The sequence below is a fragment of the Mustela putorius genome, unplaced genomic scaffold (assembly GCF_011764305.1).
Source record: "Mustela putorius furo isolate JIRA1106 unplaced genomic scaffold, ASM1176430v1.1 tig00537248_pilon_pilon_pilon, whole genome shotgun sequence".
Taxonomy (NCBI): domain Eukaryota; kingdom Metazoa; phylum Chordata; class Mammalia; order Carnivora; family Mustelidae; genus Mustela; species Mustela putorius.
Window position 1 is genome coordinate 7222371 of NW_025422387.1, and position 23071 is coordinate 7245441.

Below are 23071 nucleotides of genomic sequence, written 5' to 3' on the forward strand. Positions count from 1 at the left end.
CTAGAGTGGAATTCTTTAAGTTCTCAAATATTTCAGTTCTTTCTCACCCCAGAACCTTTGCACTTGCTCTTTTCTTTTCCTAAAATCCTTCCTAACATACACCAATTTGCAATTTCATATTGATTTATAATTAATATTTTTTGTCATTACATGAGCCTAAGTTCCTTGAGAGCTGAATCCTATTCATCCTTTTAGGTCTTTCTTCAGCTTACATATACTTGTTTCTAGAAGTTTCCCATGAACTCCAATCCCAATTGATCCCTCCATCATATTTTTTCATAGGTCTTCAACTTTACTTTCTAGAAATTATCACAATTTGTAATTATACATTTATTTGTATGATTATTTAATGCTGGTTTCCCCAACTAGGTCTGCAAGGAGCACGTCTATTTTGTTCACCAGTGTGACCCTTACCCTCAGAAAAGTAAACGGTACCTGAAAAATGCACACTAAATAGCGGTTACTATTGTAACACTGATATAATTCTTTTCATATAGAAAGCATTCCTTTTTTAAGATTTTATTTATTTGAGAGAGGAAGAGAGAGACAGTGTGTATGTGCAAGCACAAGCAGGGAGGCCAGGCAGAGGGAGAAGGAAAAGCAGACTCCCCACTGAGTAAGGAATCTGATCTCTATCCCATGCCCTAGATACCACACCTTTGAGCTGAAGGTAGATGCTTAATGGACTGACTGATCCACCAAGGTGCCCCAATATTCAAAGAACTCTTAGAGGAGGATGGGGCATAAAGAAAATCATACTCCTGGTAAATCTTTCCATAACAATTTTTAACAGATGAAAACGGCTTTGTTCTTTAGACAATTTAGATGTTCATCTATCTCAAAAGAACTAGTGTTAAAACCAACAAAAATTTGCAAGGGAAAGACAATTAGCTCTAAGGGATGGAATATCTCTGAAGAACAGTATGAGGCTTAAGAAAGGAATGTAGAAAGAGCCAATGGAATTTTGAGAGATAGCCATAGAGTAATTTCATTCTCATTTATTTACTCACTGAACAAGTATATACTGAGCACCTACCATGTGCCAGACAGGGGGCTATAGTACCTTAATCTAAACAGACAAAAACATAAATCCAGCCCTCCCTAGGAGCAGATAAAAAGAAAAATAAGCAAATTATATGTTAGCAAGCTAAAAAGAGCTATGGAGGGGGAAAAAGAAGGGAGCTACAAAGCAAGGAAGTATCAGGAAGGAACAATTTTTTTTTCAAGTTTCAGATATTTATTAATCAGTGTAAACCCCAATACAATACAGAAACATGATTTCAGCATTTAGAAGGGAACTATTTCCTGGATAAGTGGAAAACTGTGCTGATGGCTTCTGGGACATCTTCATTCTAAGCAGCTTTATAGTGAGACACTTTTTAAAAGATTTTTTATTTACTTATTTGAGAATGAGAGAGAGGGAGAGAAAGAGAACATGAGTGGGAAGAGCAGCAGAGAAGTGGTGGGGAAGTCAGAGAAGCAGACTCCCTGCTCAGCAGGGAGCCTGATGCAGAGCTTGATCCCAGGACTCCCAGATCATGACCTGAGATGAAGGCAGACACTTAAAGACTGAGCCATCTAGGTGCTCAAAACATTTAATTTAGAAGTCTAGATCTTCTTTCTTCAGTTTGCTGTAATTTACATTCACTGAGTACAACTTGTATTGATCACTGAGGACCCAGTCTTTTACAGGGTTCTGAGTTATTCTTCCTATCCCAACTGACATCTGGATTGCACAATGCCAGGGGCAAGATATACAGCACTGCTCCAGTATCTGCTACCTCAATAAATATGAAAAGGGAGACTAAATTTGGATGCTTCTTTGCCTGATTGAGGATCTGGCATAAGTTGGTTGTAGCAGAGCCCTCCAGCCAAGGAGAAGTAAAAATCAAATATGCAAGGCCTGGAACTAAGTCGACCCTACCAGAAGGAGCAGTTTTTTAAAGGACGGTCAGGGCAGATCTTAGGAAGTTGACAAATGAGCAAAGAACTTCAGGAAAGTGAAGAAGCCAGCCATATGAATATTTTAAAGAAAAGTTTTAGAGGGAGAAAGCCAATACAAAGACCCAGAGGCAAGAACATGACTTGTAAATACAAGGAACAGCAAAGAAGTCAATGAGACTGGGGGCACACTGGCTTGATGATTGTCAGAAGAAAAAAATGGAAATTTATTTATTAGTTGCTTTAGCAGATCATGCCATATTTTTCCTCCTCACTCCAGCTCCCACATTGATCGGGGTACGTGCGCACTCCTTTTGATGTGGAGAACAAAAGTAAAAGAAATATAGACACAGTTAAATTTCCTTACAACTTACAGCTCATTGACAATACTTGGGACTGGCAGGGTGACCTTCCTCCAGAAACTCAACTGCCTCAATGCTAATGCTTTGCTGGGGCAAAAAGCAACCTTAGCTTGACATTATCCTGGCTTCTAGGATTCTACAAATCCACTTTAACAGAGGGAAATCTCTTTGGAAACTTCCTTTATCTCTACCCCCTAAGATACAGGTTAGCAATCATCCTCCAAAGTACAGCCCACTGATATACACCTGAAGGGTCTCATGATTAAGGTTTTACTAGACTGCAGTAAATGACCCCTCAAGGTCCTGGAAACCTTGCTTCCAAATTCCTTAGAGACTTACACATATCCCTATTCCCTCCCAACTTGAAAGTATATAATCAGTCACTCCTCACAACACCAGTGCTGCTATTTCTGCCCACAGATCCCTTCCCTGCACTATAATAAAAACACCTTTTTGCACCATAAAATGTCTCAAGCATTCTTTATTGACCAATGGGCTCAACAATCTTGCATCAACTTAACCTGCCGTGCCTCTTCCTTCCTACCTCTGAGTAAAGCACTGAGACAATTACTGTATCACACTGAATTGTTTCCATTCATAGCAAAAGTACCAATATTTCCCTTCCCTCTCCAACCAATCCTCTTCCTTCACTAGTTTCTACACCTACTTCAAAACTGTAACTAGAAAGTAATTCCTGATTGATTATGCTAATTAGGTGTACCCAAAGCATTTACAAGTTCATAAGTGATAATTTAAAAACAGTTTAAACATCTTATAAAGGGTTCTAAAAACTTTTTTTTTTTGACAGAGATCACAAGTAGGCAGAGAGGCAGGCAAAGAGAGGGGGAAGCAGGTTCCCTGCTGAGCAGAGAGTCCAATGTGGAGCTTGATCCCAGGACCCTGAGACTGTGACCTAAGCCAAAGGCAGAGGCTTAACCCACTGAACCACCCAGGTGCCCTTGGGTCTAAAAACTCTTAATAGCTCCCCATTGAGTACATGACAGAACAGAAAATTCTTAGTTTCATTTTTTTCAAGACTTTATGTTGCTTGGATTTAAAACTCTAACTAGCATTGTGAGAACTCTTTCCAGCCAGCTTGGTCTCCCTAAACCATCTGCTTATTCCCACTTCTGCTCCCTTTTCATTTTTCTCCACCTAAAATGTTCTTTTTTCCAAGGGTTAACTCCATTTCCACTTCTTACATGAAAGTTTCTTTATCCACTTGAGCTCATAATTTCCCCCCCACTGTCTATCATAAAATGTAGCTCATTTTATTTAATAGCTTATTAAAGCAAACTCAAATTTTTCCAAACCCCCCAAAACAAACACACACATTGACTCTTTCTTTCAAAATTTCTATATAAGGGCGCCTGGGTGGCTCAGTGGGTTAAGCCTCTGCCTTCCGCTAGGGTCATGATTTCAGGGTCCTGGGATCGAGGCCCGCATCGGGCTCTCTGCTCAGTGGGGAGCCTGCTTCCCCCTCTCTGGCTGCCCCTCTGCCTACTTGTGATCTCTCTATATATAAAATAAATAAATAAAATCTTTAAAAATTTTTTCTATATAAACTGGTTGCCCACAACTGGATCCTATGATCTTTGATGACTATTTTATACACGCATTTATTAACATATACAGTGGTTAATATGACGCTCAAACCCTCATAATGTCATTTGTTCATAAGTTTTTGTGAATTGTAACCTACAAAATTTCTCAGTTGGACCCTTCCCTCTCATTGTGGGCTACTGCAGGACCTTAACCTCTCTTACCTAAACTACTACAATTGATCCTTAACTAGTCTCCCCGCCTTCTCCCTTCTTCGATTCACTCCCTTCACTCCTAAGTGAAAGCAAATCCAACTCACTGTCCTGGTTAACACCTGTGGTGGCTCCAAACCCTTCAGCTTGATGAGACCCTTTGCAGTGTACCCCGGTTTACTTTTGACAGATTCACCATGTTTTTCCCCTTTTTAGAAATATCCTTTGGTGTTTGGCTTGTAAATGCCTCCTTCTCCTTCACGATCCAGTTTAAAAGTCATTTCCTGTCTTTCACTTTCCCTGACAGCCCTGAGCAGGGATAACTGAATTTCCACTGATGTTCTCACAACACTGTAAGGGTCTTATCACCTCCTCCCGAACACAGGTCCTTCCACCCAGAGCTCTGTCTCCTCCACCTCTATTCCGTATTCCCGGAGGCAAAATCAGGATCTGGTGTGAACCACGCCCTGAACAAATATCTAGGGAATAGAATTATTAGAACTTTTTGTTCAGTTTTTGGTTTTAAGACCTTCAGGAGGGCGTAGCTAGGCGAATACTCCGCTTTCAGTAATACCGGCTCGACAGAAGCCCGGCGTCTCGCCACTGAGGCACTCACCACAGAGCCACTGGACAGGGTTCGGGGTGGCCCTGACGGCCATGCTGACTAACAGCTGCCTCTGCGTGACCTGCTCCGGTCCTGAGGGAGCTGGGGGAGTATGACCGACCTCGCGAGGACGATAGCACAGACTGACTGACAGACTAACCTAAAGCAGTAGCGGGTCTCAATGAACTGCCAGACGGGCCAAAAGCAGGAAGAAATGGTGGCCAGCCTCGTCATCTTCGAAGAAGAGTAGAAAGAGCAACCTAATTGCTGCAAGACGCCAGGCACGCGCTTCGAGCCGCTCCTCGCGCAGGGGAAGACGGGAAAAGGGCAGGAGGACTGGGAGCCTCGCCGAGTGCGCGTGCGCAGCAGCCTCTTTCCACCACCCGCCACCCGCGGCCCCGCCCCCACACCCTAGGCCTGCGCGAGCTTCGCCGAGCGCCCGCGAGCGCGCGGCAACCCCATTTCCCCGCCTCTCACGTGGCCCCTCCCTCCCGTCCTAGGTCTGCGCGAGCCTCCCAGGCTGTACACGTGCGCGCAGCCGAGCCGGCCTTACAAGTCACGTGACCCACGACTCGGCGTTTTCTCCACTACAGGCTTCCTAGCTCCTACTGCCAGATTCCGGCGTTATGGCTGCCGGCATTCCCCGCGCCGCTTCTCTCTCCCCACTGTTTCCCCTTCTGTGCCTCCTGCTCCTTTCCGCTCCGCATGGCGGCAGCGGCCTGCACACCAAGGGCGCCCTTCCCCTGGATACAGTCACTTTCTACAAGGTAACGGGGGTGGGGGAATCGCGCAGGTGCTGCCTGAGCGCCCGGGGGAGCGCACACCTGTGGGGAAGGAGGCAGGGCTGGCAGAAGGTGGTCTGTAGCGACGATCCCAGGGCTTCCCATCATCCTAAAGGGCCGGTGGACTCTGGGCCGGGACCATCCTGCGACCATGGGGCACACACAAGCCAGGGCCCCCGCGCACGCTTGTCTTTGCAGTATTTGTACTTCCTCTTTGGTAAAAGAGCTGCAGAAAGGCAATCCAGGGAACTTGCTGCCCCTTCCCCGCACCCAATGGGGAGAAGGCGGTGCCGGGCAAGATCCAATCCTCGAGTCCCAAGTGGGAGGCCTGGAGGGCGGTGCGAGGCGGACACCAAGTGCTCCTGGCTGTGGTGGGGCGGGGGTAGTGAGGGAGGTGGTTGGAAAGCCTGCTCGTTAACTCGCGTTTCTGCGCCCCTCCTCCCTTGGAGGGAGCACGGAGTGCACCCTGCTTTGCAATACGCAAACAATGTCCAGAGATCCTGTCTCTTGCTGAAAAGTGCAAGCGTTAAGAATAAGGGAACTCTGTAGGGAATATCTTGGGCCTGGGAACAAAATGAATAAAATCGGGTCAAGACATGGAAGGATTCCTCTGGGTCAGTGGACGTTGGAAATGTTGAAGGCTGAATGCAGTCCAGCTCCCTCCTCTGGCACCTGTCTTCACCCACTGGCAGCTTTCAGCTTCGCCTACGAGATGGACAGACTAAGCATTGAGAGAGAACCCATTCGTTTTATTTTCTTAATTTGTACCCATTGCTGGGAAGTGAAACCAAAAAGTGGAATTCTAAATCTGGCTCAAGCGGTTGAACTCTTTCTGTTCTCAAAAGGTTTCCTTGTCCTGGATTTGGCATCTGTGGTTTATTCAAATATTTGAAACTGTAGGTATGGCTGGTTGGTTGCCAGGCACACCCCACAGCACCCTATGCTTTTGGGGTCTTTATTGGAAAAATGACACCCCAGCCCCAAAAAGGGGGAATGGGGTAACATCACAGACCAAGCGTGACTTAGAGGGAAACTGTGCACTGTTGAGGCCTCTCTGTTTTTATTGGTATCACCCTGGTCTCGTCTGTCATTACAGTAATCTTGCAGGTCTTACTGTTCAGCCTTTCCTGACCATTCCCCCTTTTGATCCCTCAGCTCCAGCCATACATGCTTTCTGTCCTTTGAATACTCCTAGCTCATCTCACTGACATGGGCCCTTTGCACTGGCAGTTCCTTCTGACTAGAACATTCTTTGCCCAGTCTTTGAAAGGCTGGTTGCTTCTTCTCATTCAGGCTTAGGCTAAATATTACTTACCTTCTCAGAGCCCTTCTTTGACTTCCTTTTCCCCCTTATCTGTTTTATCTTCTCCCACACTAGAATATGAAGAACTAACTGCCTTGTCTATTTTGTTCACTGATCATCTGCACGACCTAGCTGGTTACCTGTTACATAGAAGATACTCAATAATAATTTATTGAATGAATGAACAGATATCTTCTCCAGTCTAGATCCTCTTCCATCACCACTGAACAGAACGAGAGCTACCTGGTAATGCATCCAGGGGCCTTGTTCTGTGCTTTTGTCTTTCTGCAATTTCCAGTGTCTTCTTTTGTTTCTTACCCTTCACCATCACTAGAAATAAGAGACCCTGCCTGCTTTTTTTTTACTGCTGTGTTCATGATAGGTACCTTTTTATTCAATGAATGAATGAATGATGAAATCATCTTCATCTTGAGAAAGCAAGTGACCTAAGTATAGGATATGGTGGAGTCGATTCCTTAAGGATAAAGAAAGGAAACAGATTTCTAAAGCAAATGAAGAGGTACAGGCTAATTAATGAAAAGGAAAAAATCCAGTGTGCAGATGTGTGCCATTCAAAACCATTCTGCTGATGGCCTAAAATGGCAGAATAAAAGATGGAGGCCTCTCAGCTCTGTTTCAGGGTTAGACCACCATATAATTATTAATTATTCCATAATACAAATGTAGGTTCTTTGAAGATAGGGTTCCTGTGTTGTACTTTTAAAATATTTTCCCCCAGACATATGTAGCATCTGCTGCCATAGCCTACCCTAGTTGTGTTCGTCTATCAAGTATTTTCAGAGCATCTGCTACATGCCAGGCACTCTTGGGCAATAGGGATAGAGCAGACAACAAGTCAGACCAGTCCTTGTACTCATAGTGTATGTTCTAGTGGAGAGAACAGACAACAAATACGCAGATAAAAATTTTAGTGAATGATTATTACTGTGAAGAAAGCACAGCAGGGTAATGTGATAGAGGAGGGCGAAATAAAGGAATGCTAGGATGGTATGAGTGGAGGATGCCTCTCCATTGTGGGTGGAGAGACATTCGAACTGAGCTTTGAATGATAGACATCCATGGAAGGAGCTGGGGAAAGTGTATTCCAGCCAACAGAGACAGCAAATGAAAAGGCCCTAAGTGGAAATGAGTTTGTGGAACTGAAATAAGGACAGTCAGGCCAGAGGGATGTGATCTGGTTTACATTTTAAGACTTAACCTGTGGGGTACCTGGGTGGCTCAGTCAGTTAGGCATCTGCCTTCGGCTCAGATCACAGTCCTGAGGTCCTGGGATCCAGCCCCACATTGGGCTCTCTGCTCAGTGGGGAGCCTGCTTCTCCCTCGCTGCCCCCCCGCCACTTATGCTCTCCCTCTCTCTTTCTCAAATAAATAAAACCTTTATTTTAGAGATACAATAGATAAAAAGCACAAATGGGGGAGCAGGAGAGGGAAAAGCAGGCTCCCTGCTCAGTAGGTTCCTAAAATGGGGCTCAGTCCCACCTCAGATTATGACCTGAACTGAAGGCAGATGCTTAACTAACTGAGCCACCCAGACGCCCCAATAAATAAAATCTTAAAAAAAAAGAAAAAGAAAAAGAAAAAGAAAAAAAAGTCTTACCTGTTTTTAGGCCCCCAGAGCTCAGATTTTGGGGGTCAGTGATCACTTAAAAGATTGCCTGCCCTGGGGCACCTGAGTGGCTCAGTGGATGGCTCTGTCTTCGGCTCAGGTCATGATCCCAGGGTCCTGAGATCGAGCAGATTTCGGGCTCTCTGCTCAGCAGGGAGCCTGCTTCCCCCTCTCTCTCTGCCTGCCTCTCTGCCTACCTGTGATCTCTGTCAAATAAATAAATAAAATCTTTTTTAAAAAATTGACTCTCCTGATAGCTTCTCCTCCTTTCCTTGTGTCCCTAGGCAGTGTTAAATATTTTTTAAAAGCTAAAACCAAATAGACATCAACGCACAGTGAGCAACAAAGACTAACAAAAACTGGAATGATGCCAGCTTGACTTAATTATGATAATGATTGCCTATGATGAAAAATGGGCAAGAAGTGATCACTTTGATTAGAAAAGCAAAAAGTTGGGGTGCCTGGGTGGCTCAGGGGGTTAAAGCCTCTGCCTTCGGCTCAGGTCATGTTCCCAGGGACCTGGGATCGAGCCCCACATCGGGTTCTCTGCTCAGCAGGGAGCCTGCTTCCCTTCCTCTCTCTCTGCCTACTGCTCTGCCTACTTGTGATCTCTGTCTGTCAAATAAATAAATAAAATCTTAAAAGAAAAGAAAAAAGTTATAGGAGGAGAGGGCAGTTGTTAGACTAAAGCTGTGCATTGGGAGAAACCATCAAAACAAAGATCTTGGGGATTCCTCTAAAACTTAATCATAGAATTACTATACAACCCAGCATTTCCACTCCTAAGTATATACCCAAAAGAAATGAAAACAGGCGTGCAAACATTTGTAGGTAATTGTTTGTAACAGTGCTATTTACAAATAGCCAAAAGGTGGGATCATCCCAAATGTCCCATCACCTGATGAATAAATAAATAAAATGTGGCATATCCATACAGTGGAATATTATTTGCCTACAAAAAGGAATGAAATACTGAGACATGCTACAGCATGGGTGAATCTTGAAAGTGTGATCCTGAGTGAAAGAAGCCAGGTACCAAAGGCTGCATATTGTAGGATTCCATCAGAGTAGACATCATAGAGACAACAAGCAGATAAGTGGTTGCCCGGGGCTGGGGAAGGAAGGAAGAATGGGAAGTTGACTGCTTAAAATGTGTATGGATATGTGATTCCTTTTCAGGGTATGAAAATGTTCTGGAATCAGTATTAATGATCATTGCACAGTATTATTAATGGACTAAATTTCACTGTATTGTACACTTTAAAATGGTAAATGATGTGTGATGAGAATTTTACCACAATTGAAAGGTCTTGACTCTGACAGCTTAGGACCTGGAGACCTAGACAAAGGGAGCGGTGGTCAGGGAGGGGACATTGTCCCAAGTCTGCCTCGTAGCAACTTTCTGTGAACCCTGAAACTGCAGAGTTGAACCTCTCTGCTCCCTAGCCAAAACACCTCCATGGGTGCCAACCTCTTTACAGATGGTTGGTTGGTTGGTTTTTGTCAGATTACTGGTTCATTGTTTACTGAGAAAGGCCCTCTGGGATGATAGGCATGCCATGGGGCCAATGTAGTGTTTTCTAAGGGTTCCCTTAATCTTACTGAAAAGGCCACTGAAAGAGAAGGCCTTAATACCTCTGCAGCTTTGTTTATTCTAAGCAGGGTTGTAAATGTCTTTGATTACTGTGAACCAGTACCAAACGGGGTACCCAACACCAGTAAAATGTTAAATGATTCAGTGGGTCAGTGAATGAATGAATGAATATTAGTGTGTGAGCACTTACCTCCCTTGCAGGCATAGTTTCCATTCTGTTTCTTAAACAGGGGTCCCTTGTGAAAGGGAATTAGCCCCAAAGGTCCCTGGAATCCTGGACTTGCTCAGCTCTCTATGCCCTCAGGTCATTCCCAAAAGCAAGTTCGTCTTGGTGAAGTTCGACACCCAGTACCCCTACGGTGAGAAACAGGATGAGTTCAAGCGTCTGGCTGAAAACTCGGCCTCCAGCGATGATCTTTTGGTGGCAGAGGTGGGGATCTCAGGTATGGACAAGTCCAAACCCGACTGTGGAGGGCAGAAGGGGAGGAAGCTAGGAATCATTTCCCTCCTCGTAGGTGGGATACCCAACACCGTTTTGTCTAAGCCACACAGGAGTGTAAGTGAAGTCATGGCCTCCAGGAACTGGTGACAGGCTTAGCTTGAGCAGATCTGATACCACAGAACCTCAGTTCATCCTTGCAGGTGCCCAAGGGAAAGGGATCCCCCATCCTTCACCCTCACCCTACACTGACATGAAACTTACTGTGTGAATCTGGTGCTCTCCTTGCAGGGGACTGTGGTCAGAGGAGGAGGTATTACGGTTCCTAGGGTCCCCATAGTCACTTCTCCACCTTCTTTTCAGATGTTTTTTACGAAAATGATTGGATTCTTTAACTCAAATCCATCAGCGCTATCACTAAATCAAGGATCGTTCTCAACCACAATGACCAATCTAACAATAACAGTTGCCAACATGTGGTGGTTGACAGTGCACTTTACATCTTCCCTTGAACGCGGCCTAAAACGTGAGGCACACGTTCTCCGTGTTTATACTTGAGGAAAACTGAAGCTCAAGGAACTAAGTGGCCCACCCAGAACGCCACCTCAGTATTTATTCTCAAGTCCAGTGGGTTCTTCCCTCTCTCCGCTTCCTTCCAGCAGGGATGCCCCGGTTCCCTAGCTAGCTTGAGAGTCTGATCCTGGGCAGAGATAGTTCCCACACTTTTCCAGGGCAGGCAGTCAGTTCTGACTCAGCCGCAAATCCACTCCCTTGGGAATTTTTAGAAAAAGAAGAATAGCAGCTGACATTATCAAACATGTACAGTGTGCCAGGCCACTGTGCCAAGTGTTATCCGTGTGTCTTATCCTTGTGACAACTCTAGGAAGAAAGTATTATGACCCCTGTGCTTCATGCTGAGAGTACCTTGCTCAAGACCGTACAGTCAAGTGGCAGAATGAGGATTGGAACCCACACTTCTATGCTACTATCCTGTAATGGGCGGCCTTGGCTCTTTTTGGCCAGATATAAGAAACCTGCTGTCACAGCTTTAGTCCTTGGAACTGCTACTGCTTGTTAGGAAGGACATAGCAAATGCCACATATTGCTCTGAACTCTCCAGGTCAAATGCACTTATCTCCTCACGGGGTCCTCCTAAACACCTCACATGTGGTAGAGACGCTGCCTGTTACCTACCACACGTTGCCCTTGCTCACTAAGCTCCAGCCAGAACGGCTCTTGCAAGCCTTCAATCCCCCCAGCTTATTCCTGCCTCAGAGCTTTGGCTCTTTCAGTCCTTCCTACCAGAGACAGTCTTCCCAGATTATCACGTGTCTGGCCCCTTGAAACTTCTAGTCCTTGAGCTCATGTCATCTCCGCAGAAAGGCCTTCCAGGACCGCCCAGAGTAAGCCTTCTTACCTACTGTCACATCACTCCATTTTATTTTTATCTTTTTGCTACTAACCAGGTATGTTTGTTTACCATCTCTCTTCTTACCCTTAAAAGAATATAAGCTCCTTGAGGTCAGAGAAGTTGTAAACTCTTAATCATAACTAGATCTGTGGCACCCAGAACAGAACCTGGCATGTAGTAGACTAGAATAAACATTCAGAAGCGTTCCCATTTTTCAGATGAGGAAAGTGAAGTTCAGAGAGGATAAATGACCTAACGCTGCATGTCTGGGAAGCAGCAGAAGAGGGATGTCTACACAACCAGAATCCTTGCTGTCAGCTCAGATAGGCCTCACAGCCATCTCCTGCCCTCCCTCCTCGTGGTCTTGCTCCTGATACCTGATTTCTGTTCACAGATTACGGTGATAAGCTGAATATGGAACTGAGTGAGAAATACAAGCTGGACAAAGATAACTACCCGGTCTTCTACCTCTTTCGGGATGGGGACTTTGAGAACCCAGTCCTGTATAGTGGGGCTGTTAAGGTTGGAGCCATCCAGCGCTGGCTGAAGGGGCAAGGAGTCTACCTAGGTATGCCTGGTTGCCTGCCTACTTATGACGCCCTTGCTGGGGAGTTCATCAGGGCCTCAGGTGTGGAGGCCCGCCGGGCCCTCTTGAAGCAGGGGCAGGACAACCTTGCAAATGTGAAGGAGACTGAGAAGAAGTGGGCTGAGCAGTACCTGAAGATCATGGGGAAGGTCTTAGACCAAGGTGAGGACTTCCCAGCGTCAGAAATGACCCGGATCACCAAGCTGATTGAGAAGAACAAGATGAGTGATGGGAAGAAGGAAGAGCTCCAGAAGAGCTTAAACATCTTGACTGCTTTCCAGAAGAAGGGGGCCGAAAAGGAGGAGCTGTAAAAAGGCACTCCGGGTTTTCCAGGGGTTGGTGGGGGTGGGGAGGGGAGAGTTCCCTGCTGGCTGAGAGACCTGGGATGTAAGAGTGGTGGTTAAAGTGGCACTAAGCCAAAGATTTGAGCATGCCCGGACGCTGAAGCTGATAACGACCGTGCTTGGGACATCCCTATAGCCAGTCTTTGTAGAACCAGAGCACTTACCAGATGGCTTGTGAAATTCCCCCTTAGAAGGAGTTGGTGCTATAAAGAGAAGTGTACTGCCCAGGTCCTTGACAGGTGTTATTCTGACCCAATTAAAGTTTCTGTGTTTTGGTTAAAAGGACCTGAAGCCATTCAGTTTTCTTTCACAAATTATACTTTGGCCTGTGACCTGCTTTCGCCTTCGAATTTATTTTTTAATTTGAGCTGGTATGGACTCCACTCTACCAGGGTAATTGATTATCCTATAACACTGTAGAAACCGGTCCCAGCTCAAGGTCTGCCTTCATTACTTTCCACCGGTGTTCAAACTCCAACGGACTGATTGTGGGTGGCAAAATGTATTGTCCTTTTTCTGGTCCTTAAAAGTAGAATGGCAGGGCGCCTGGGTGGCTCAGTGGGTTAAGCCGCTGCCTTCGGCTCAGGTCATGATCTCAGGGTCCTGGGATCGAGTCCCGCATTGGGCTCTCTGCTCAGCAGGGAGCCTGCTTCCTCCTCTCTCTCTCTGCCTGCCTCTCTGCCTACTTGTGATCTCCCTCTGTCAAATAAATAAATAAAATCTTTAAAAAAAAAAAAAAAAAAGTAGAATGGCAGCCTTTTTTTTTTTTTTTTTTAAGATTTGATTTATTTATTTGACAGCACAAATGGGGAGCAACAGGCAGAGAGGGAGAAGCAGGCTACCCACTGAGCAGGGAGCCCAAAGTGGAGCTCAATCCCAGGACCCCAGGATCACAACCTGAGCCAAGGCAGACACCTACGTGATTGAACCACCCAGGCACCTGTGGAATGGCAACATTAAGGGAGCTCAATGTAATCATTTTCCATACTCCATAAAAAAACATAGAGTAGGGGTACCTGGGTGGCTCAGTTGGTTAAGTGGCTGCCTTCGGCTCAGGTTACGATTCCAGGGTCCTGGGATGGAGCCCCTCATTGGGCTCCCTGCTCAGCAGAGAGCCTGCTTCTCTCCCTCCCTCTGCCTGCTGCTCTGCTTACTTGTGCTATCTCTCTGTCAAATAAATAAAATCTTTAAAAAAAAGAAAAATACATAGAGCAAATTCTTAGTTTTATTGATAAAATCAGATGTTTTGTTTTTTTTAAGTTGGATTTTAGGTAGCTAAATGATACAATTTGGTCTGATTTGAAAGGTTTTTTAAAAAGGGATTGTTTTCCATCTAAGCTACTTTTTCACTGTCAGTAACTACCAATATTAAAGAAGCAGAGTGGGAGACCATTGTACTAACTTGAATCTGTTTTCAGGAGCGATGGGCAACTACCTGTAATGGTAAGGTTCTTGATAACTTTCACTTTTCGTATTTAACAACTTGGAAATACCAAAGTGCAGCTTCTGAAATAATTATTATTACAGTCACAAAAAGAAACTTTAGTTGAACAGAGTTAGCAAGTCAAACCTTAACTTGTGTTCCTCCATTTCAGCCGGATTGGTAAATTCACTGAAAACAAAAACAATTGTGGTAGCTTGGGCTCACAGTTCAACTAAGTAAAAGGTTCAGGGGTACCTGGGTAGGTCAGTGGGTTGAGCGCCTGACTCTGGATTTCAGCTCAGGTCATGATCTCAGGGTCATGGGATGGAGCCCCGTGTTGGGTTCCATGCTCAGGGTGGAGTCTACTTTGAGATTCTCTCTCTCTCTCTGCCTCTCCCCCCATCAATGGATAAATAAAATCTTTAAAAAAAAAAAAAGATGTTCAGACCTAAACTCCTGCCGGTGACCAGCATAATTACTCTCAACATTTAAGAAAAGGATGTAACTGTATATATTTATTTCCCCTACGCATTATGAAAATTTTGGAAGATCTTTCTGGATGCTTCTCACTGATACACTTGCTTTAGCTGTTCTAGTTTTTTCTCATCTGTATAAAACAGATTCACTTCCAAAGAACTAAGCATTCACTGTCGTAATGGGAAATACAGTAAGACAAATGGCAAGTAGGGAAAGAACTCTTCAAACCACATGCATCTACAGTCCCTGAATGTGATCCTGTCAGCTGGGAAAGAAATGGTGGGAGCACATCAATGGGTACTTAATTGGATGAGTCCAGGCTGAGTATTATTTATAAGCCTAGGGTCTTGAAGAGCCATTGGGCAGGGCTAGAGTATCCTATCAGAGGCTCTCTAAAGCAAATATTTTTCATTAAAGATGGGCCCTCTAAACTGTAGAGTCTGAAGTGATTTGCATAAGCCACATAAAATTAAATCTTTCCTGACACTTAGGTCAAATAGATTCCTTCCCTCTTCTTCCTCTAATTAAATAATATTGTGGCTCAGGTGCTGCTAACCAGACTATGAGGAAGGCTATGGACTGGCTTCCCAGAATCAAATACAATTTCTAGTGAATCTGTAGATAACCTGAAGCAAATAAGACCCTGGATCCAAGATGAAGAACCTCATTCTGAGGAACTTATAAGTTACCTAAAATAATCCTTGGCAATTGGTGCCACCAAAAAAAGTTGCATCAGAATTAATTCAGGAAAGATTGATTGTCAATAAGGCAGAGTCTGGAAATATGAATATAGCCATCAAGACTACTAAGAATATGAGATGGTGTGTTGGGGGTGGTCTAGATTTCAACTTGCTTCATCAATGCTTTAGAGTTTGAATCTTCCCTAATCCCTTCCCTTGCTAGGTAGTCTTAGGTGATAGCCTTACCTTCAGTAACTCCTTTTCTCATATATGAAATAGTACCTTGTCAGGGACCCACTTTTACTGGGATACGTGGAAGCTGGAGGTTGCAAGAGAGTGCTGTGCTTCCATGTATAAACTGGTATATAGGTACCCCATAAGTAATTTTTATAAGCATTTGGCTCATGGTTGCTTACCTTCTACTTGTTAATATGAAATACATATCTGCATCAAGGCAGTGACAGCATCCAAAAATGGAACAGAGTATAAACCTGAAGATTTTGAGGAAGATTAAAAATGGCATTTGAGCTGCTGACTCTTGGTTTTGGCGCAGGTTGTGATCTCGGGGTCGAGATCCAGCCCCACATCAGGCTCACGCTCGGAAGGAAGCCAACTTGGGATTCTCTCTCCCTCCCTGTTTCTCCCCTGTGCACATGCACACATGCACACACTGTAATAAATCTTTAAAAAAAAAAAAGGTGGTGAGGTATATTGAGGTATATCCAAGTACTCATCTTTTGTTAATGGAAAAAGAATGATGGGATGGAGTCCCAGGCAGAAACCTGATAGGATGGAGTCCCAGGCAGAAACCGACTTCTCAGGGCCCACGCAAAGGCATTTAATACTTTAGGACAGAAAGGAAACTAGGAGCTCCTTCCTTCCACGGTACTGTCAGTGTGTGAGCTCAGCCTGTGGGCCTGAGTACTCGGGTTAATCATATCATCAGTCTGCCTGAAATCCTCCAGCAACTTCCCACTACATTTAGAAAGCTCCTCCTTCCCCGTCTATAAAGTCCTGATTGTGCGCGCTCTGTCTCTCTCTCTCTCTCTCTCTCTCACACACACACACACACACACACACACACACACGCAACCATTTACTTCCCCCTTTCCACTCCTTTAAGCCCAGACACTTGAGCCCTTTTTTGTCAGTCACTGGAACATGCCCAGTAGTTCCTAACATGAGGCCTCTGCACTTGGGTTCCTTTCTTGGTTGCTGACAATCAGGTCAGATGACACTGCTTGTGGACCCCGGTTATCGTGCACCCTAAAACGGACTTACAAACTAATGTTTATTGTTGTTCTCTCTTCCCCCACCTGGGCCACTAACTAGGATGTGTGCTCTTATTTACCGCAGAGTCTAAAGTGTAAAGAAGCATCCGATGCATGTATGTTGAATTCATGAATGCTAGCATGTGAGGCACTATTTTTTTTTTGAGGTACTACTTTTAGAAAGACTAGTCCCTGGGGCTAATAATACATTATATGTTTATTAAAAAATAAAAATTTTTTTAAAAGGGAAAAAAAAAGACTAGTGGCCTTGGGATAAAACTTTTAAATTCATAAATACTACCATTTTGCCAAGGAATGTAACACTCAAAAATTAAGATGAATTACCTCACTTAAAAGGTGTGGCTTCTATGAATCCAAACAGAAATGACCCAGGCAGAAATCCCAACTTAAAATGGAAGAGTTTATGTAAATCAACCCATCTAGGGGCACCTGGTTGGCTCAGATTAAGCCTCTGCCTTCAGCTCAGGTCATGATCTCAGGGTCCCAAGATGGAGCCCCACATCGGCTCTCTGCTCAGCGGGGAGCCTGCTTTCCCCCCCCCCTCTGCCTGCCTCTCTGCCTGCTTGTGATCTCTCTGTCAAATAAATTTAAAAAATCTAAATAAATAAATAAATAAACCCATCTTAATTTAATTGGCTACGTATGTTTCACTAAGTTCTGAAGGAAGAATATATACTTCCCATATTATAAATGATATCAAATGAGTAGGAAGAGTTTCAATAACAAGGCCATAGATACATTGAAACCCCTTTTTATATTAAAAGTTTAAATGAAAGACAAATCCAGGTTGAACATAGTGATTGCAAAATATAATGCAATTTTGAACAATTAAAATTATGAAAATATACAAAATTGATGGGCAATACAGCTAGGCATTTGTACATTTTCCATTATGTGAAGAACACTAAAAATTTCTATATGCTTTATCCACATCAGATAAATGATTTAAACCAAATGTTTGCTTTGGAGAATCTTAACTTAGGATCTCAGTAGTATAAAAAGCAGTAATTTTTCAGTCTGTAAACAGTAGTCGTGTTTTTCTTTCTTTTTTTTTTTTTTTAAATATCAATTTACCACACAAAAACAAACATAACAACAACAACAAAAAAAACCCACACAAACCAAAAACAGCAGCAGCAGCAATGGGTTATTTGGGAATTCTCTTCAAATACCAATGACATACAATTGCTGGAGGGTGCTTTTTACTCATGTAAATATATATATATATACACATATATATGTAAATATATATATATATATTTAAACTGTACACAATTTATAGTGCATAACAGTTTCCAAAAGAACAGATCAATAAAAGATATTGGGCATCTCTGCATAATTTCATTCTTTTTACAATTATCCCAAAATGTAAGAGGTTGGATCTAATTGAAATGCTACATTTAGTAGGAAAGTCAGCAAGTAACAAAGGAAGCATAACCTCGTCCTAACATTATTTGTCACTAAAACCAGGAGAGGTCCTGGGTGTCCCTAGGCAAAAGACAAGTTAGGTAGACCACTGGAGTCAAGCACTGTCCCTGAGGACCAAAGCCAGCTCACTGAGCACACATATGCTAGATTGACCATGGTCAGCTGAAGACTTGTTTCATAGAGCATTTCTATTTCTATGTACAATATTTTTGGATGTTCAAAGAAACATCATTTCAAGAACACATGCCATACACACATACCCCCACCCTCATACACACACCAAGTTCCATCTAAATAGGCAATAGTTTTATGAAATTATGTTGTCATTAGATTTGGAATCAATCAGAATTTTCAATTCATCTTGTTCAAGGCAGTTCTTCCTTTTCGGACGGGGTATGATGGCTATGGATACCAACTTACAGTAAAAAATAACTTCTTGGAATTACTTGATGGACTAGGATTTCCAGCAAGTCTTACTTTGAACAGATAATGTAGTAATTTTCTTAAAATTTTCCTTGGAAGTTCAAGCCGTTACTCATCACCCTATCAAACTGAATCTAAGAAAGTCACGATAAAGGGACAAAATGCAATTGTTTTGCATACAGAGATTATCCAAGCTCTCTTGTTTCCTTTTAAAAGAAAAAAGTATCACATTTCACTGGAGAAGTGAGTAGAAAAGGGAACTGTAAGGTCTTTAAGACCAATCAACCCTCCATCAGATACTTGAATTTTCTCATCAAAGTCGTATCTTTGCTCTTACAGAATTACTAACTTTAATGGTGTTTGAGTAACAAAAACCAAAAAAACAGAAGCACAGATTCAAACACAAAAAGGTATCAAAGCAATTGTATAAACTGTATAACATTTTCAAGAGCAATGTTATCTTTTCTGTCAGATGAACCTCTGAAAGCTATAGTCTTAGGGAGAGCTCCAGGTAAATAATGTAAACACCATCCTGGTGTAATTCTCAAGTTTGAAGAAAGCAGACCAAACATCAAACCCAATGGATAACATTTCTTTGCCAGCCTAAAACTTAAAACCTAAGTTAAGTCCATAATATACATTCCTTCCTTCCTCCCCAAACCCCCCCACTTAAAAAACACTAAAGTATTAAATCTTTATTTTCAAGCACACACACACACACGTGTTTGTGTGCTTGAAAAATATATATGTAAAAGCATATACATATATATATATCTCACAAAACCAATGACATTGGTATCAGACTTGCCTGCATAAATTATGTACACGTCTCTTTAAAACAGTGATTCCCATCTTTCCCAAAGATGGATGAAAGACAGCAAGCTAGTCCTTAGCAGGCTCATAAGTGGTCTGCACTGCTTTCCCTTCCATATGGTGTAAGTTAACACAAGCCTATCTGTGATTTAACTCTCACAGGAGCTAGGATGGGGATTTCTTGGCTATTGGACTATTAAGCCAAACACTGAGTGCCTATGGTCATCTAAGTGGCGCTCTTCAGTGACAGGTGCTTATGCCAAATTTCATCTGAGGCCCTTTGGGTATCTGCTTTGGGTTCTGTGGGAGCCAAGCAGCTGAGGAAGCCTCAAAACTGAACTAATGTGGAAAGAGGGCCTGCTCCCAGTTATGGTCCCCCTACTTCTGCTTTCTGCTTCCTAAGGCTCAAGGACAGACCAAACACCCACTATGATAATGGTAGGGCCATTGAGCTGCTCTGAGGTCAATGCTTTATGCTTAACTTCTATTGCTGCTTTTATAGGACCCCCACCCACCCACCAGATGTTTCTGGTGATGGGAGGAAAGAAGAAAAGTGGGGTTCTCTTGTGGCTGCCATATGCATATGAACATGTATAAAAAGTGGTCAAACCCAGATGAGGGTCCTGCTTCTCATTTATATACAATAATTTAATCAATTGTATACATTTAATACCTAGAAAATTAATTCACAATCAAAGTCCTTCATGCATTTTATGAGGAAGTTCTGGATTAAAATGATGGTCAACCAGATGGAGCTTTTGCCTGGGAAGATGATATCATTTTCTGGTGTAAAGTCACTGGTGCCTGTGGTTCCCACTTCCTTAAATTTTTAGTTTCTTTGTGGTCTCCAGTCTTTTTTTCAGCAGCTCTCCGATTTCCAGAAGTGAGTGTAGATAACTGCTCTGCACCTTCCCTTGCACAGTCTTTGAAAATTTTCTCTCTTCCTACAAAGAAGATAAGAATTAGCGGTCTTGGTCTGAAAGCATTCCCTTAGATAGATTATAGTTCCTCTCACGGAAATAAAAACTACCATTACCTTTGGTCTCACAGCAAGCTCCATCAGAATACAATGGATCATTTTCAATTTCATAAAATGCAAATAAGTCTTTTTTTTTTTTTTAAAGATTTTATTTATTTTATTTGATAGAGAGAGATCACAAGTAGGCAGAGAGGCAGACAGAGAGAGAGAGGAGGAAGCAGGCTTCCTGCTGAGCAGAGAGCCCGATATGGGACTCGATCCCAGGACCCTGAGATCATGACCTGAGCCGAAGGCAGCGGCTTAACCCACTGAGCCACCCAGGCGCCCCAAAATGCAAATAAGTCTTAAAGCTCATCAGAGATGGGTATTTTTCCATGTGATTTTCATTGACACCCTATTGCTTTAGTGTCATTATTTCAATTCTTTCACCAGTACTCTGTTTTAAGTTATACAAAATCAAAAAACTGAGATTTCTGATCATTAATGTTCATCCAGAAAAAAAGGTAGAGGGGCGCCTGGGTGGCTCAGTCGTTAAGCGTCTGCTTTCTGCTCAGGTCATGATCCCAGGATCCTGGGATCCAGCCCCTCATCAGACTCCCTGTTCTGCAGGAAGTCTGCAGGAAGCCTGCCTCTCCCTCTCCCACTCCCCCTGCTTGTGTTACTGCTCTCCTGCGCTCTCTCTGCCAAATAAATAGATAAAATCTTTAAAAAAAAAAATGGGTAGAAAATTATTACAAAGAAGTCTGGATATAAAATCACTACCATTTTGTTATGAGCTATACAAAATAGAAAAATTAAGATTTCTGATTATTTCATCATAAAACAAAAGTAGAAATTATTAATTTGGACATTATCAGAGCCACTTCTTAAAGGCATCAAATTTACCTTTTACCTTTGCCAACTTCTCTGGTTACAATATTGAGAAGTGTCTCTCCATACTGACAAAGACCATGTGTTCCAGGACCAAACAGCTAAAAAATAACAAAGCTTTCCTAGACTTCCTCAAATATGTGCTACATACTTGACTTGTAATAGAGACTACAAAAAAAATAAAGGGATGGAGTGTTCAAACATCGAAAGGAAGTTGGCTGAGAACTGGTTAGAGTTACATGAAGTTAGCAGTATTGCGAAGCCCTGAAGAAACCAGGGAAGCACACCTTATGGCCAAACAATATTATCTTGAGACCTCATCTACCTTGGAAGTACACATGTGCATTAGTAGAGAAGGTATGTAAAATACACTTCATACAGGATTGCAGTAAAAGTAAGTGTATATAAACAACCTACAATACCCAATGGCTATGATCCATTCATATGCCGAATACTATACAGCTGTTTAAAAGAACAGCATTAGCCTGAACAAATCTCATGAATATAAGGTTAAGCAGAAAAGCAAGCTAAGTTTCAGTGTAAAACAGAGTGTATCATTTACTTTCAAAAACGTAACAGCTATTACAGTACATTTTAAATTAACATAAAAGGTCTTGGCTTGGGGCACCTGGATGGCTCAGTCGGTTAAGCAACTGACTTCAGCTCAGGTCATGATCCTGGAGTCCCACGATCAAGTCCTGCATTGGGATCCCTGCTTTGCAGGGAGTCTGTTTCTCCCTCTGACCCGCTCCACCATGTTCTCGCTCTCATTCTCTCTCTCTCTCTCTCGTAAGTAAGTAAAATATTAAATAAATAAGTAAAATCTTAAAAAAAAAATTCTTGGCACACAACCAGTTTCAGTGGATACATCCAGATAAGAGGAAAATGGACTATGACTGGAGGTGGTAGTTCAGAGGCCTTATGCATAGTATTTCAAGTTTAGAAAGGAAGGAAGGAAAGAAAAAAGAAGCAAACCTAGTGAAAATTGAAGAAAAAAATATTTTTCATCCGAAAGACAAAGCAGCCAGCACTATATGGAACCTACATTTGGTAGTTGGTGCTGCTCAGTATATTACAGGTATTACGACTTCAATAAAAAATAAGCAATTAACTACCCCATCCTCCTATACCCCTCCATAACTGTTTTATGTAAGCCTCACTATAATCCTATAAAAGAGTTTAATACAGATACAGATAAAGAAACTGAGGCCTAGAAAGGTTAAGTGACTTCCCAGGTCAAAGATGAGGATGAGATACCAGGGTGGGTGAGTCAGTTAAGCATCTGACTCTTGGTTTCAGCTCAAGTCATGATCTCAGGATTGTGAGATGGAGCCCTGTGTTAGACTCTGCGAAGAGTCTGCTTGAGATTCTCTCCCTCTGCCCCTCCCCGCAACTCGCACACATGCTTACTCTGTCTCAAATAAATAGATCTTTAAAAAAAAAAAAAAAGAGGCACACCCGGGTGGCTCAGTCAGTTAAGTGTCTGCCTTCAGCTCAGGTCATGATCTAGGGTCCTGGGACTGAGCCCCAAGTCGGGCTTCCTGCTCAGTGGGGAGTCTGCCTCTCCCTCTCTTCCTACCCTTTGCTCATGCTCTCTCTCTCAAATAAATAAAATCTTGTTTTTAAAAGATTTTATTTATTTGATAGAGCAAGCGAGCACAAGCAGGGGAAACAGCAGGCATAGGCAGAGGGAGAAGCAGACTCCCCACTGAGCAGGGAGCCCAATGCAAGGCTCGATCCTTGGTCCCTGAGATCATGACCTAAGCCAAAGGCAGATGCTCATCTGACAGAGCCACCCAGGTGCCCAAATAAATAAAACCTTAAAAAAAAAAAAAAAAATGAGGACAGAGTTAAGTCTTGAAAAATCCACAGTACCCCAAGGTTAAAGATAACCTTCAGAACAAATACTCAAAATGAGAAATCCCATTCCTCACATCAG

General features: G+C 43.0%; 3 protein-coding genes and 1 pseudogene across 6 annotated transcripts in view; 1 reads left to right on the forward strand and 3 right to left on the reverse strand.

The window, feature by feature from the left end:
* Positions 1 to 5701, reverse strand: part of TMEM116 (transmembrane protein 116) — a 104217-nt gene extending 98516 nt beyond the window's left edge. For 2 of the 3 annotated variants that reach the window (XM_045073771.1, XM_004753256.3), the window contains exon 1: positions 4822 to 4979. The gene's annotated coding sequence lies outside the window, so the exon portion shown is untranslated. Of the gene's footprint in view, positions 1 to 4821; positions 4980 to 5485 lie in introns of those variants that run through there. The other variant, XM_013056548.2, reaches the window with a different exon arrangement.
* Positions 559 to 4895, reverse strand: LOC123390142 (annotated as a pseudogene).
* On the forward strand, positions 5127 to 13032 carry ERP29 (endoplasmic reticulum protein 29). The gene is made up of 3 exons (XM_004753266.3): positions 5127 to 5428; positions 10272 to 10410; positions 12212 to 13032. Exons 1-3 carry the CDS (start codon positions 5288 to 5290, stop codon positions 12712 to 12714), a joined length of 783 nt encoding a protein of 260 aa, XP_004753323.1. The 5' UTR covers positions 5127 to 5287; the 3' UTR covers positions 12715 to 13032.
* A 4322-nt stretch (positions 13033 to 17354) lies between these two features.
* The window catches only part of NAA25 (N-alpha-acetyltransferase 25, NatB auxiliary subunit), a 73916-nt gene continuing 68199 nt past the window's right edge, over positions 17355 to 23071 (reverse strand). For both annotated transcript variants that reach the window (XM_004753267.3, XM_045073581.1), the window contains one exon: positions 17355 to 20227. In XM_004753267.3, the coding sequence (XP_004753324.2) occupies positions 20105 to 20227 (123 nt within the window). In that variant the 3' untranslated portion in view covers positions 17355 to 20104. The remainder of the gene's footprint in view (positions 20228 to 23071) is intronic.